The 14,315-nt window shown below is 51.2% G+C and overlaps 1 protein-coding gene across 1 annotated transcript in view; it reads right to left on the bottom strand.

Moving 5' to 3' along the window:
• Positions 1 to 3,323: 3,323 nt before the first annotated feature.
• lclat1 (lysocardiolipin acyltransferase 1) overlaps positions 3,324 to 14,315 on the bottom strand; it is a 55,330-nt gene continuing 44,338 nt past the window's right edge. Inside the window, exon 6 of the mRNA XM_038798900.1 lies at positions 3,324 to 4,693. Coding sequence (XP_038654828.1) covers positions 4,014 to 4,693 — 680 coding nt within the window. The 3' untranslated portion in view covers positions 3,324 to 4,013. The remainder of the gene's footprint in view (positions 4,694 to 14,315) is intronic.

Below are 14,315 nucleotides of genomic sequence, written 5' to 3'. Positions count from 1 at the left end.
AGAGGCAGACGCAGAGAGGCAGAGGCAGAGAGGCAGACACAGAGAGGCAGACGGAGAGAGGCAGACGCAGAGAGGCAGACGCAGAGAGGCAGAGGCAGAGAGGCAGACACAGAGAGGCAGAGAGGCAGACACAGAGAGGCAGACACAGAGAGGCAGACGGAGAGAGGCAGACGGAGAGAGGCAGACGGAGAGAGGCAGACGGAGAGAGGCAGAGGCAGAGAGGCAGAGGCAGAGAGGCAGACACAGAGAGGCAGAGGCAGACACAGAGAGGCAGAGGCAGACACAGAGAGGCAGAGGCAGACACAGAGAGGCAGACGCAGAGAGGCAGAGGCAGACACAGAGAGGCAGAGGCAGAGAGGCAGAGGCAGAGAGGCAGACACAGACACAGAGAGGCAGAGGCAGAGAGGCAGAGGCAGAGAGGCAGAGGCAGAGAGGCAGAGGCAGAGAGGCAGACGGGCAGAGAGGCAGACGCAGACAGGCAGACGCAGAGAGGCAGACGCAGAGAGGCAGACGCAGACAGGCAGACACTGATCGTCTCAACACAGGAAGGTATAGAGACATCGGTACACAGGCACAGAGGGACACACAGCTCTTCTTTCCCATTCAGCCTGGGACTGGTTATGATCCCAGGTAACAATGAGTAACAGATCAGTCTCTGAGTAACTGTAGCACAGGGGTTAGCACTGTTGCTTCACAACTCCAGGGTCCCAGATTCGATTCCCGGCTTGGGTCACTGTCTGCGCGGAGTCTGCACGTTCTCCCCATGTCTGCGTGGGTTTCCTCCGGGGGCTCCGGTTTCCTCCCACAAGTCCCGAAAGACGTGCTGTTAGGTGAATTGGACATTCTGAATTCTCCCTCTGTGACCCGAACAGGCGCCGGAATGAGGCAACTAGGGGTCTTTCATAGTAACTTCATTGCAGTGTTAATGTCAGCCTACTTGTGACAATAAAGATTATTAGTATTATTGATGAGCCAATGATTAGACAATCAGGAGGTTAAGAGCTGAAGATATTTATTCGCTTCAGCATTCCCCATGAGAACATAGATAGTGCTGGGTGTGGAGAGCTGACAGAGCTACTCCCAGGAACATACATTCTTCAAACGTCAGAAAACCTTTTGGGCATTTGAATAATAGAAACAAACCAAGCAATTCCCTCAGCCAGTTCTGACTCTTCGACATTAACGGACAATTAAAGGCTCAGATTAGGCCTTCCTCATTCAGTATACAGGTGCTTTGAGGCCAGCCGGCTTTCAATAAGAAATTTACAGCTCTCGGGGCAAACCACAGACAATTGCGACTATGTGGATTGTTCCTTCAGAGACTGAGCACAGGCAACATGGGCTGAATGGTCACCTCCTGTTCTGTAGCATTCAATGATTCTGCGTTATCAGTATTGCACACTGCAGATAACATGAGATACAGTTCCACACACACTGACTCTCACTGGGATACAGTTCCACACACACTGACTCTCACTGGGATACGGGTTCCGCACACACTGACTCTCACTGGGGTACAGGTTCCCACACACACTGACTCTCACTGGGGTACGGGTCCCACACACACTGACTCTCACTGGGATACGGGTCCCACACACACTGACTCTCACTGGGATACAGTTCCACACACACTGACTCTCACTGGGATACAGTTCCACACACACTGACTCTCACTGGGGGACAGTTCCACACACACTGACTCTCACTGGGGTACAGTTCCACACACACTGACTCTCACTGGGGTACAGTTCCACACACACTGACTCTCACTGGGGTACAGGTCCCACACACACTGACTCTCACTGGGGTACAGTTCCACACACACTGACTCTCACTGGGATACAGTTCCACACACACTGACTCTCACTGGGATACAGTTCCACACACACTGACTCTCACTGGGGGACAGTTCCACACACACTGACTCTCACTGGGGTACAGTTCCACACACACTGACTCTCACTGGGGTACAGTTCCACACACACTGACTCTCACTGGGATACTGTTCCACACACACTGACCCTCACTGGGATACAGTTCCACACACACTGACTCTCACTGGGATACAGTTCCACACACACTGACTCTCACTGGGGACAGTTCCACACACACTGACTCTCACTGGGATACAGTTCCACACACACTGACCCTCACTGGGGTACAGTTCCACACACACTGACTCTCACTGGGATACAGTTCCTCACACACTGACTCTCACTGGGATACAGTTCCACACACACTGACCCTCACTGGGGTACAGTTCCACACACACTGACTCTCACTGGAGTACAGTTCCACACACACTGACTCTCACTGGGGTACGGGTTTCATACACACTGACTCTCACTGGGGTACGGGTTCCATACACACTGACTCTCTCTGGGGTACGGGTTCCACACACACTGACTCTCACTGGGGACAGTTCCACACACACTGACTCTCACTGGGATACAGTTTCACACACACTGACTCTCACTGGGGTACAGTTCCACATACACTGACTCTCTCTGGGGTACGGGTCCCACACACACTGACTCTCACTGGGATACAGTTCCACACACGCTGACTCTCTCTGGGGTACGGGTCCCACACACACTGACTCTCACTGGGGTAGTGGTCCCACACACACTGACTCTCACTGGGATACAGTTCCAGACACGCTGACTCTCACTGGGATACAGTTCCACACACACTGACTCTCACTGGGATACAGTTCCACACACACTGACTCTCACTGGGGTACCGTTCCACACACACTGACTCTCACTGGGATACCGTTCCACACACACTGACTCTCACTGGGGCACAGTTCCACACACACTGTCTCTCACTGGGGTACGGGTCCCACACACACTGACTCTCACTGGGGTACGGGTCCCACACACACTGACTCTCACTGGGGTACAGTTCCACACACACTGACTCTCACTGGGGTACAGTTCCACACACACTGACTCTCACTGGGATACAGTTCCACACACACTGACTCTCACTGGGATACAGTTCCACACACACTGACTCTCACTGGGATACAGTTCCACACACACTGACTCTCACTGGGGTACGGGTCCCACACACACTGACTCTCACTGGGGTACGGGTCCCACACACACTGATTCTCACTGGGGTACAGTTCCACACACACTGACTCTCACTGGGGTACGGGTCCCACACACACTGACTCTCACTGGGGTACAGTTCCACACACACTGACTCTCACTGGGGTACAATTCCACACACACTGACTCTCACTGGGGTACGGGTCCCACACACACTGACTCTCACTGGGGTACAGTTCCACACACACTGACTCTCACTGGGGTACAGTGACTCACACACTGACTCTCACTGGGGTACGGGTCCCACACACACTGACTCTCACTGGGGTACAGTTCCACACACACTGACTCTCACTGGGGTACAGTGACTCACACTCACAGGAATATAATTATCATCCTAATTGACCCAGGGTCTCACCATAGTCACTGATGGGTAAAGTGCCCTCTTCACTCAGCCTGATTCTGCTGATGTTGTTTGAAACACCAGAGTACTGTAAGCTGCTGGAAACGTCCTTTAGCCAGGTGAAAGCAGCTCAATGTGGTGGATAACATCAGTGTGGATCCTGAGAGTGACGAAGCTGGCAGTGCTACAACTATCGGCCGGCCTGCCCTCTAATCTTCGTGCTCTCCTTCCCTTCCATCGCTCTCCCACCTTGTTCCCTCCTTCGCCCTCCCTCGACACTCTCACCGTTGTCCTGTCTTCCCTCCCTCTCCTCCTGCTGATGGAGGGAGAAAGTCAGGTTGATTTCAGTCAGCGAACTGAGTTGATGCCTTTGCTGGCCTCATGACCAAGGTGGGGACTGTCTAGAGATGGGAGACGCACCAGGATTGGCCGGATCGATGGAAGAAGCCTTGGCCTTTGCCAGATCAATGGGAGTGTCCTGTGATTGGCTGGGTCAATGGGAGAATCCTGGGATTGGCCAGATGGAGAGGAGAGGTTGTGGAATTGGAGGGTCAATGCCTCTTCCTCCATTGCCGGAAAGCCTTGCTGTTGTGCGCAGCCAATTCCAACACCTCACACCCACCAAATATCTTCTCCTGCAGCATGAAGAAGATGGCCACAATGGAGAGGTACCACCTGGCCGGGATGTACGACCAGATCACCACAAATATGGTCAGCACAAAGACGGTCCAGTACACGATGGATAAGAACTTGATGAGGAAAACCCGGCCTCTGGACTTACAGGGAGGCAGAGGAGTCTGACCTTGACCCCTGCCCTGACCCCAATTGTGAGCCGAACCTTGAACCCGCCCCTGACGCCGCCTCCAGGCCTTTCCCAAGAACGGGAACGGGAACGGACGTTCAACCTGAAGCCGACTCTGATCGGGAATTTGACTCAGGACCTGGACCTGACTCTGAATCAGAATTTGGGTCTGACTCTGAATTTCGACCTGATCGCTGAATGACCGGTTGCCTTGGTAATACGTGCGCAGCAGTTTCTCCTTGTCCTGCCACCTCAGGCAGCACCACTCCTTCAGCCCCTCCACAGAGGTAGGCAGGTAGGCAGCCGGGTATCGTCGGATGTGGAAGTGAATCTCCCTGGGAAAGTTGCCAGTGAACAGGTCCCTCTCAGTCTGCGGGATGTTGTAAGGATAAGCGACTGTCACGTCATGGATGGCATCCAGGTTGCTGCCTAGGACAGAATCAGAAACAGTTACTGCCGTTTTCTGGAGACAGACGTTGAGATTTCAAACTGGAATCTGTCCTGCAGAAATGAAAATCGCTTATTGTCACGAGTAGGCTTCAATGAAGTTACTGTGAAAAGCCCCTAGTTGCCACATTCCGGCGCCTGTTCGGGGAGGCTGGTACGGGAATGGGAATGGGCACTGCACTGTCAGAGGGTCAGTACTGAGGGAGTGCCGCACTGTCAGAGGGTCAGTACTGAGGGAGTGCCGCACTGTCAGAGGGTCAGTACTGAGGGAGAGCTGCACTGTCAGAGGGTCAGTACTGAGGGAGTGCCGCACTGTCAGAGGGTCAGTACTGAGGGAGTGCTGCACTGTCAGAGGGTCAGTACTGAGGGAGTGCCGCACTGTCAGAGGGTCAGTACTGAGGGAGTGCCGCACTGTCAGAGGGTCAGTACTGAGGGAGTGCTGCACTGTCAGAGGGTCAGTACTGAGGGAGTGCTGCACTGTCAGAGGGTCAGTACTGAGGGAGTGCTGCACTGTCAGAGGGTCAGTACTGCGGGAGCGCTGCACTGTCAGAGGGTCAGTACTGAGGGAGTGCCTGCACTGTCAGAGGGTCAGTACTGAGGGAGCGCTGCACTGTCAGAGGGTCAGTACTGAGGGAGTGCCGCACTGTCAGAGGGTCAGTACTGAGGGAGTGCCGCACTGTCAGAGGGTCAGTACTGAGGGAGTGCCGCACTGTCAGAGGGTCAGTACTGAGGGAGTGCCGCACTGTCAGAGGGTCAGTACTGAGGGAGTGCCGCACTGTCAGAGGGTCAGTACTGAGGGAGTGCTGCATTGTCAGAGGGTCAGTACTGAGTGCTGCATTGTCAGAGGGTCAGTACAGAGGGAATGCTGCACTGTCAGAGGGTCAGTACTGAGGGAGTGCTGCACTGTCAGAGGGTCAGTACTGAGGGAGTGCGCCATTGTCGGAGGGTCAGTACTGAGGGAGTGCTGCACTGTCAGAGGGTCAGTACTGAGTGAGTGTTGCACTGTCAGAGGGTCAGTACTGAGGGAGTGCTGCACTGTCAGAGGGTCAGTATGAGGGAGTGCTGCACTGTCAGGGGATCAGTACTGAGGGAGTGCCGCACTGTCAGAGGGTCAGTACTGAGTGAATGCCGCACTGTCAGAGGGGTAGTCGTGACCACAGCCCAGTCCGTCACACAAACCTGCCTCCCATCCATTGACTCCATCTACACCTCCCGCTGCCGGGGGAAAGCTGGCAGCATAATCAAAGATCCCTCCCACCCGGCTTACTCACTCTTCCAACTTCTTCCATCGGGCAGGAGATACAGAAGTCTGAGAACACGCACGAACAGACTCAAAAACAGCTTCTTCCCCACTGTCACCAGACTCCTAAATGACCCTCTTATTGACTGACCTCATTAACACTACACCCTGTATGCTTCATCCAATGCCAATGCTTATGTTGTTACATTGTATACCTTGTGTTGCCCTATTATGTATTTTCTTTTTAAAAAAAATATATTTTATTACAAACATGCATCAAAACAGCAAATAAACACCTCGGGAAACATATCTTACGTCTTTTGTTTTTATTTTATTTTCATGTACTATATGATCATTTGAACTGCTCGCAGGAAAATATATTTCATTGTACCTTGGTACACGTGACAATAAACATATTCCAATCCAATCCAAATGGAGCAGGACCTGGACAATATCCAGGCTTGACACTGTGAAGGGAGCTTTACTCTGTATTTAACTCCGTGCTGTACCTGTCCTGGGAGTGTTTGATGGGGACAGTGTAGAGGGAGCTTTACTCTGTATCTAACTCCGTGCTGTACCGGTCCTGGGAGTGTTTGATGGGGACAGTGTAGAGGGGGCTTTACTCTCTATCTAACTCCGTGCTGTACCTGTCCTGGGAGTGTTTGATGGGGACAGTGTAGATGGAGCTTTACTCTCTATCTAACCCCGTGCTGTACCTGTCCTGGGAGTGTTTGATGGGGACAGTGTAGAGGGAGCTTTACTCTGTATCTAACCCCGTGCTGTACCTGTCCTGGGAGTGTTTGATGGGGACAGTGTAGATGGAGCTTTACTCTGTATCTAACCCCGTGTTGTACCTGTCCTGGGAGTGTTTGATGGGGACAGTGTAGAGGGAGCTTTACTCTGTATCTAACCCTGTGCTGCACCTGCCCTGGGAGTGTTTGATGGGGACAGTGCAGAGGGAGCTTTACTCTGTATCTAACCCCGTGCTGTACCTGTCCTGGGAGTGTTTGATGGGGACAGTGGAGAGAGAGCTTTACTCTGTATCTAACCCCGTGCTGTACCTATCCTGGGAGTGTTTGATGGGGACAGTGTAGAGGGAGCTTTACTCTGTATCTAACCCCGTGCTGTACCTATCCTGGGAGTGTTTGATGGGGACAGTGTAGAGGGGGCATTACTCTGTATCTAACCCTGTGCTGTACCTGCCCTGGGAGTGTTTGATGGGGACAGTGTAGAGGGAGCTTTACTCTGTATCTAACCCCGTGCTGTACCTGTCCTGGGAGTGTTTGATGGGGACAGTGTAGAGGGAGCTTTACTCTGTATCTAACCCCGTGCTGTACCTGTCCTGGGAGTGTTTGATGGGGACAGTGTAGAGGGAGCTTTACTCTGTATCTAACCCCGTGCTGTACCTGTCCTGGGAGTGTTTGATGGGGATGGTGTGAAGTAGTTTCCCTCTCTATGTAACTCCATGCTGTACCTTCACTAGGAATTACTTAAAAAAACATTGTTATGGTGGCGGCCCTCGCTGTTTGGAGAGCATTAATTGCTGTTGAGAAGGCGATGGGGAGCTGCCTTCTTGAACCGCTGCAGTCCATCTGGCGTAGGTACATCCATTGTGCTGTTCGGGAGAGAGCGCCTGGACTTTAACCCAGCGACAGTAAAGGAACGGCTATGTATTTCCCAGTCAGGATGGTGAGTGACTTGGAGGGGAACCTCCAGGTGGTGGGGTTGCCAGGTACAGAACATAGAACACTACAGCGCAGTACGGGCCCTTCGGCCCTCGATGTTGCGCCGACCTGTGAAACCATCTGAAGCCTATCTGGCCGACACTATTCCATTTTCATCCATATGTCTATCCAGCGACCACTTAAATGCCCTTAAATTTGGCGAGTCTACTACTGTTGCAGGCAGGGCGTTCCACACCCCTACTACTCTGAGTAAAGAAACTGCCTCTGACATCTGTTCTATATCTACTACCCCTCAATTTAAAGCTATGTCCCCTCGTGTTGGTCATCACCATCCGAGGAAAGAGACTCTCACTGTCCACCCTATCTAACCCTCTGACTATCTTATATGTCTCTATTAAGTCACCTCTCAGCCTTCTCCTCTCTAACGAAAACAACCTCAAGTCCCTGAGCCTTTCCTCATAAGACCTTCCCTCCATACCAGGCAACATCCTAGTAAATCTCCTCTGAACCCTTTCCAAAGCTTCCACATCCTTCCTATAATGTGGTGACCAGAACAGCACGCAGTACTCCAGGTGCGGCCGCACCAGAGTTTTGTACAGCTGCAGCATGACCTTGTGGCTCCGAAACTCAATCCCCCTACTGATAAAGGCTAGCACACCATATGCCTTCTTAACAGCCCTATTAACCTGGGTGGCAACTTTCAGGGATTTATGTACCTGGATGCCGAGATCTCTCTGTTCATCTACACTACCAAGAATCTTGCCATTAGCCCAGTACTCTGCATTCCTGTTACTCCTTCCAAAGTGAACCACCTCACACTTTTCCGCATTAAACTCCATCTGCCACCTCTCAGCCCAGCTCTGCAGCTTATCTATGTCCCTCTGTAACCTATAACATCCTTCAGCACTATCCACAACTCCACCGACCTTCGTGTCATCTGCAAATTTACTAACCCATCCTTCTCCACCCTCTTCCAGGTCATTTATAAAAATGACAAACAGCAGTGGCCCCAAAACAGATCCTTGCGGTACACCACTAGTAACTGAACTCCAGGATGAACATTTGCCATCAACCACCACCCTCTGTCTTCTTTCAGCTAGCCCTAGTACCTGCTGCTCTTGTCCTTCTGGGTGGTAGTGGCTGTGGGTTTGGAAGGTGCTGCCTAAGGAGCCTTGGTGAGTTGCTGCAGTGCATCTTGTAGATGGTACACACGGCTGCCACTGTTCATCGGGTGGAGGGTTTGAATGTTTGTGGAAGGGGAGCAATCAAGCGGGGCTGCTTTGTCCTGGATGGTGTTGAGCTTCCTGAGTGTTGTTGGAGCTGCACTCACCCAGGCAAGTGGAGAGTGTTCTATCACACTCCTGACTTGTGCCTTGTAGATGGTGGACAGGCTTTGGCGGGGGTCCACTCGCTGTAAGATTCCTAGCTTCTGGTCTGCTCTTGTACCCACAGTAGTTGTATAACTCATCCAGTTCAGTTTCTGGTCAATGGTAACCCCCAGAGAGACATGTTGCTGAAGTTTTTTATCTTGCACTCATTGGGACAAACACAAGAATACCAAATTTCAAACACAGCAATTTATTTTTGAGGAAGAAAGGGTGCTGATTGGTTGGCATATCGACTCTGATTGGCTGAGGTGCTGCCATGGAGAAACCAACGGGGAACTATTGACTTCCCAAACTTCTGGGTATTTCAAAAAATGCTGAAGGCTTGCTTATTTTCCTTTTGTTGGTGAAAAGGCTACTTGAAGATGAATGTATGTCACATCCAGTAAACAGGAATAAGCTTTACCACCCTCGGTGGGTGGCTTTCCAACCTCTGCTTATGGCTCGTTCCATTCCTGGTGTCGATTGAGGGGGGTAAGGTTTGCCTGAGCCAAGAGGCTGTCCCCCTCCCTGCCCAGATTGTTGGCCGCTGGGCCCGGTCCCATCAGCATACTGCAAGCAATGAAGATCATATTCAGATTGTTGTTGAAATCCTGGCAAGATCCTGAAGAATGGTCTCCGTTTCAGATCCTGCTTTATCCTTGATGTATACTTTCTCCGTGAATAAGACCATAAGACATAGGAGCAGAATTAGGCCACTCAGCCCATCGAGTCTGCTCCGCCATTCAATCAAGGCTGATATTTTCTCATCTCCATTCTCCTGCCTTCGCCCCATAACCCCTGATCCCCTTATTAATCAAGAACCTATCTATCTCTGTCTTAAAGACACTCAGTGATTTGGCCTCCACAGCCTTCTGCGGCAAAGAGTTCTCCTATGCGGCACCTTATCAAAAGCCTTCTAGAAATCTAAATAAATCACATCCACTGGTTCTCCTTTGTCTAACTTCCTTGTTACCTCCTCAAAGAACTCTAACAGATTTGTCAGACATGACCTCCCCTAGACAAAGCCGTGCTGACTCAGCCCTATTTTACTATGCATTTCCAAGTACTCCGCGATCTCATCCTTAATAATGGACTCTAAAATCTTACCAATGACCGAAGTCAGGCTAACCGGCCTATAATATCCTGTCTTCTGCCTCCCTCCCTTCTTAAACAGTGGTGTTACATTAGCCACTTTCTAGTCCTCTGGGACCCTTCCTGCCTCCAGTGATTCCTGAAAGATCATCACCAATGCCTCCACAATTTCCTCAGCTGTCTCTTTTAGAACCCTGTGGTGTAGTCCATCCGGTCCAGGTGACTTATCCACCTTCAGACCTTTCAGTTTCCTCAGAACCTTCTCCTTAGTAATGGTCACTGCACTCACCTCTGCCCCCTGGTTCTCCTGGAGCTCTGGCATCCCACTGGTGTCTTCCACCATGAAGACTGATGCAAAGTAACTATTCAGTTCCTCTGCCATTTCTTTGTTTCCTATTATTACTTCTCCAGCCACATTTTCCAGTGGTCCAATGATTATTTTTGCCTCTCTCTTACCTTTTATATATTGAAAAAAACTCTTCCTATCTTCCTTTATATTACTAGCTAGCTTACACTCATACTTCATCTTCTCCCCCCTTATTGCTTTTTTAGTTGTCCTCTGCTCGCTTTTAAAGGCTTCCCAATCCTCTGGTTTCCCACTAATCCTCACCACTTTGTATGCTTTTTCTTTTGGTTTTATGCTGTCCTTGACTTCCCTCATCAGCCATGGATGCCTTGTCCTCCCCTTAGCATGTTTCCTCCTCCTTGGGATGAATTTCTGTTGTGCCTCCAGAATAATCCCCCAAAACTCCTGCCATTGCTGTTCCACTGTCTTCCCTGCTCGGCTCCTTCTCCAATCAACTCTGGCCAGCCCCTCCCTCATGTCTTTGTAGTTACCCTTATTTAATTGTAATACTGTTACATCTGATTGCAGCTTCTCCCTCTCAAACTGCAGGGTAAATTCTATCATATTGTGGTCACTGTTCCCTAAGGGTTCCTTCACCTTAGGTTCCCTAATCAAGTCTGCCTCATTACACATCACCAAACCCAGAATTCTGTCTGGCAGTCATGTCTCTGTGATGCCCACAACATCTGCTCCAGAGAAAACCCAGGCCTATCCAACCTCTCTCCATAACTGAAATGTTCCATCCCAGGCAGCATCCTGGGGAATCTCCTCTGCACCCCCTCCAGTACAATCACATCCTTCCTATAATGTGGTGACCAGAATTACACACAGTCCTCCAGCTGTGGCTTCACCAAAGTTCTCCAACTCCAACATGACCTCCCTGCTTTTGGAATCTAGGCCTCGATTGATAACAGCGAGTGTCCCATTTGCCTTTTCCCCACCCTATTAACCTGCCCTCTGCCTTCAGAGATCTATGGACAAACACTAAAGGCCCCTTTGTTCCTCGGAACTTCCCAGTGGAACACCTTCCTTGTTAAATTACTCCTTCCAGTGTTACACCTCACACTTTTCAGGGTTAAATTCCATCTGGACTAATCCGCCTGTTTGACCATCCCGTCTATACCTTCCTGTAACCCAAGCCTCGCTGATAACCACCCGGCCAATCTTTGTGTCATCTGCAAACTTACTGATCCGACCCCCCACACAGTCATCTATGTGATTTATATAAATGACAAACAATAGTGGGCCCAGCACAGATCTCTGTGGTACCACACTGGACACCGGCTTCCAGTCACTAAAGCAGCCGTCGGTCATCACCCTCTGTCTCCTACAGCTCAGCTGCTTTGCATCCACCTTACCAAGTTCCCCTGTATCCCAGGTACATTTGCCTTCTTTATAATCTCCCATGTGGGACCTTGTCAAAGACTTTGCTGAAATCCATGTAAACTACATCAACTACACTACCCTCATCTACACACTAAGTCACATGCTCAAAACGTTCAATCAAATGTGTTAGGCAGGACCTCCCTCTGACAAAGCCATGCTGACTATTCCTGATCAAACCCTGCCTCTCCAAGGGGAGATAGATTCTCTCCTTCAGAATCTACTCCAGTAGGTTCCCCAGCATTGACGTGAGACTCACAGGTCTGTAGTTCCCTGGCTGCTCTCTACAACCTTTCCATTTTTTAAATAATTTTTATTAAGATATTTGAAAATTTTTATAACAATGATACCAACATGGTAAAATTAACATTCCTCCCCCCCTCCCCCCAGCCCAATCTTCTCACACCTCAACCATACAACATCAATCTGCCCCCCCCCCCCCCCCCCCCGGAATGCTGAATCTGCTGACATTTTAATTGTCCCCGAGAAAGTCGACGAACGGCTGCCACCTCCGGGTGAACCCTAACATTGACCCTCTTAAGGCAAACTTTATTTTCTCGAGACTGAGAAACCCAGCCATGTCGCTAACCCAGGTCTCTACACTCGGGGGCTTCGAGTCCCTCCACATTAACAAGATCCGTCTCTGGGCTACCAGGGAGGCCAAGGCCAAGACGTCGGCCTCTTTCGCCCCCTGAACTCCGGATCTTCCGACACTCCAAAGATCGCTAGCTCCGGACTCGGCATCACCCGTGTTTTTAGCACCGTGGACATTGCCTGAGCAAAACCCCTGCCAAAACCTTCTAAGCTTCGGGCCCAAAACATGTGGACATGATTTGCTGGGCTTCCCGTGCACCTCGCACACCTATCCTCAAACCCCGACAAACCTGCTCATCCTAGCCACTGTCACGTGTGCCCGGTGGGCTACCTTGAACTGTGTCAGGCTGAGCCTGGCACATGATGAGGAGGTATTGACCCTGCTTAGGGCATCCGCCCATAGACCCGCCTCTATCTCTCCTCCTAGCTCGTCCTCCCACTTGCCCTTAAGCTCCTCCAGCGGAGTTTCCTCCACCTCCGAAAGCTCCTGGTAAATATCCGATACCTTCCCCTCTCCCACCCAGGTACTGGAAACTACTCTATCCTGTATCCCCCATGGCGGCAGCAGCGGAAAGGCCGGCACCTGTTTTCTCAGGAAGTCTCACACCTGCAAATACCTAAACCCGTTCCCTGCTGGCAATTTAAATTGATCCTCCAAAGCTTTCAATCTGGGAAAGCTCCCGTCTATAAATAGATCCCCCATCCTTCTAATTCCTGCCCCCTGCCACCTCCGGAACCCGCCATCTAGCCTACCCGGTACAAACCTGTGGTTGTTATAAATCGGGGTCCAAATCGATTCTCCCTCCACCCTCATATCTCCTCCACTACCCCCAGATCCTCAGAGCCGCCGCCACCACCGGACTTGTGGAGTATCGGGCCAGTGAGAATGGCAGAGGAGCCGTTACCAATGCTCCCAGACTGGTGCCTTTACATGACGTCGCCTCCATCCGCTCCCATGCCGACCCCTTCCCCACTACCCACTTCCTGATCATGGCTATATTAGCCGCCCAGTAGTAGTTGCAGAAGTTCGGCAGCACCAACCCACCCTCCCCCCGACTGCGGTCCAGTCACACTTTCTTCACTCGCGGGGTTTACTCGCCCACACAAAGCCCAAAATAACCTTATTCGCCTGCTTGAAAAAGGCCTTGGGGATGAAGACGGGGAGGCTCTGAAAGACAAACAGAAATCTGGGGAGGACCATCATTTTCACGGTCTGCACCCTCCCTGCCAGTGATAGCGGGAGCATGTCCCATCTCTTAAAGTCCCCTTCCATTTGTTCTACCAACTTTAGGTTTAACTTGTGTAGTATCTCCCATTCCCAGGCCACCTGGATTCCCAGATATCGAAAGCTCTTCCCTACCATTCTAAGCGGCAGCTCTCCCAGTCTCTTCTCCTGTCCTCTTGCCTGGATCGCAAACATCTCGCTTTTCCCCATCTTCAATTTACACCCCAAAGAATTGCCAAATTCCCCCAAGATTCACATTCCTTCCCCCATCCCCTCCAACGGGTCGGACATATACAAGAGCAGGTCATCTGCGTGAAGCGTGACCGGTGCTCCACCCTCCCCCCCCCGAACCAGCCCTTTCCAGTTCCTAGAGGCTCTTAACGCCATGGCCAATGGCTCTATGGGCAGAGCAAACAGTAACAGGGAGAGGGGGCACCCTTGCCTCGACCCCCGATGTATTCAAAATACCCCGACCTCTGCCGGTTTGTACGCACACTCGCTACGGGTGCCTGATAAAGCACCGCACCCAGTCATTAAAGCCCTCACCGAACCCAAACCTTCCCAGCGCCTCCCACAGGTAATTCCACTCCACCCAATCAAAAGCCTTTTCCGCATCCATCGCTACTGTTCTATGTTCTACCACCAGCTCCGCCTCCTCTCCTTCGGAGGGCA

The sequence above is a fragment of the Scyliorhinus canicula genome, chromosome 6, assembly GCF_902713615.1.
Source record: "Scyliorhinus canicula chromosome 6, sScyCan1.1, whole genome shotgun sequence".
Taxonomy (NCBI): Eukaryota; Metazoa; Chordata; class Chondrichthyes; order Carcharhiniformes; family Scyliorhinidae; genus Scyliorhinus; species Scyliorhinus canicula.
This window is presented reverse-complemented; position numbering and strand designations above follow the sequence as displayed.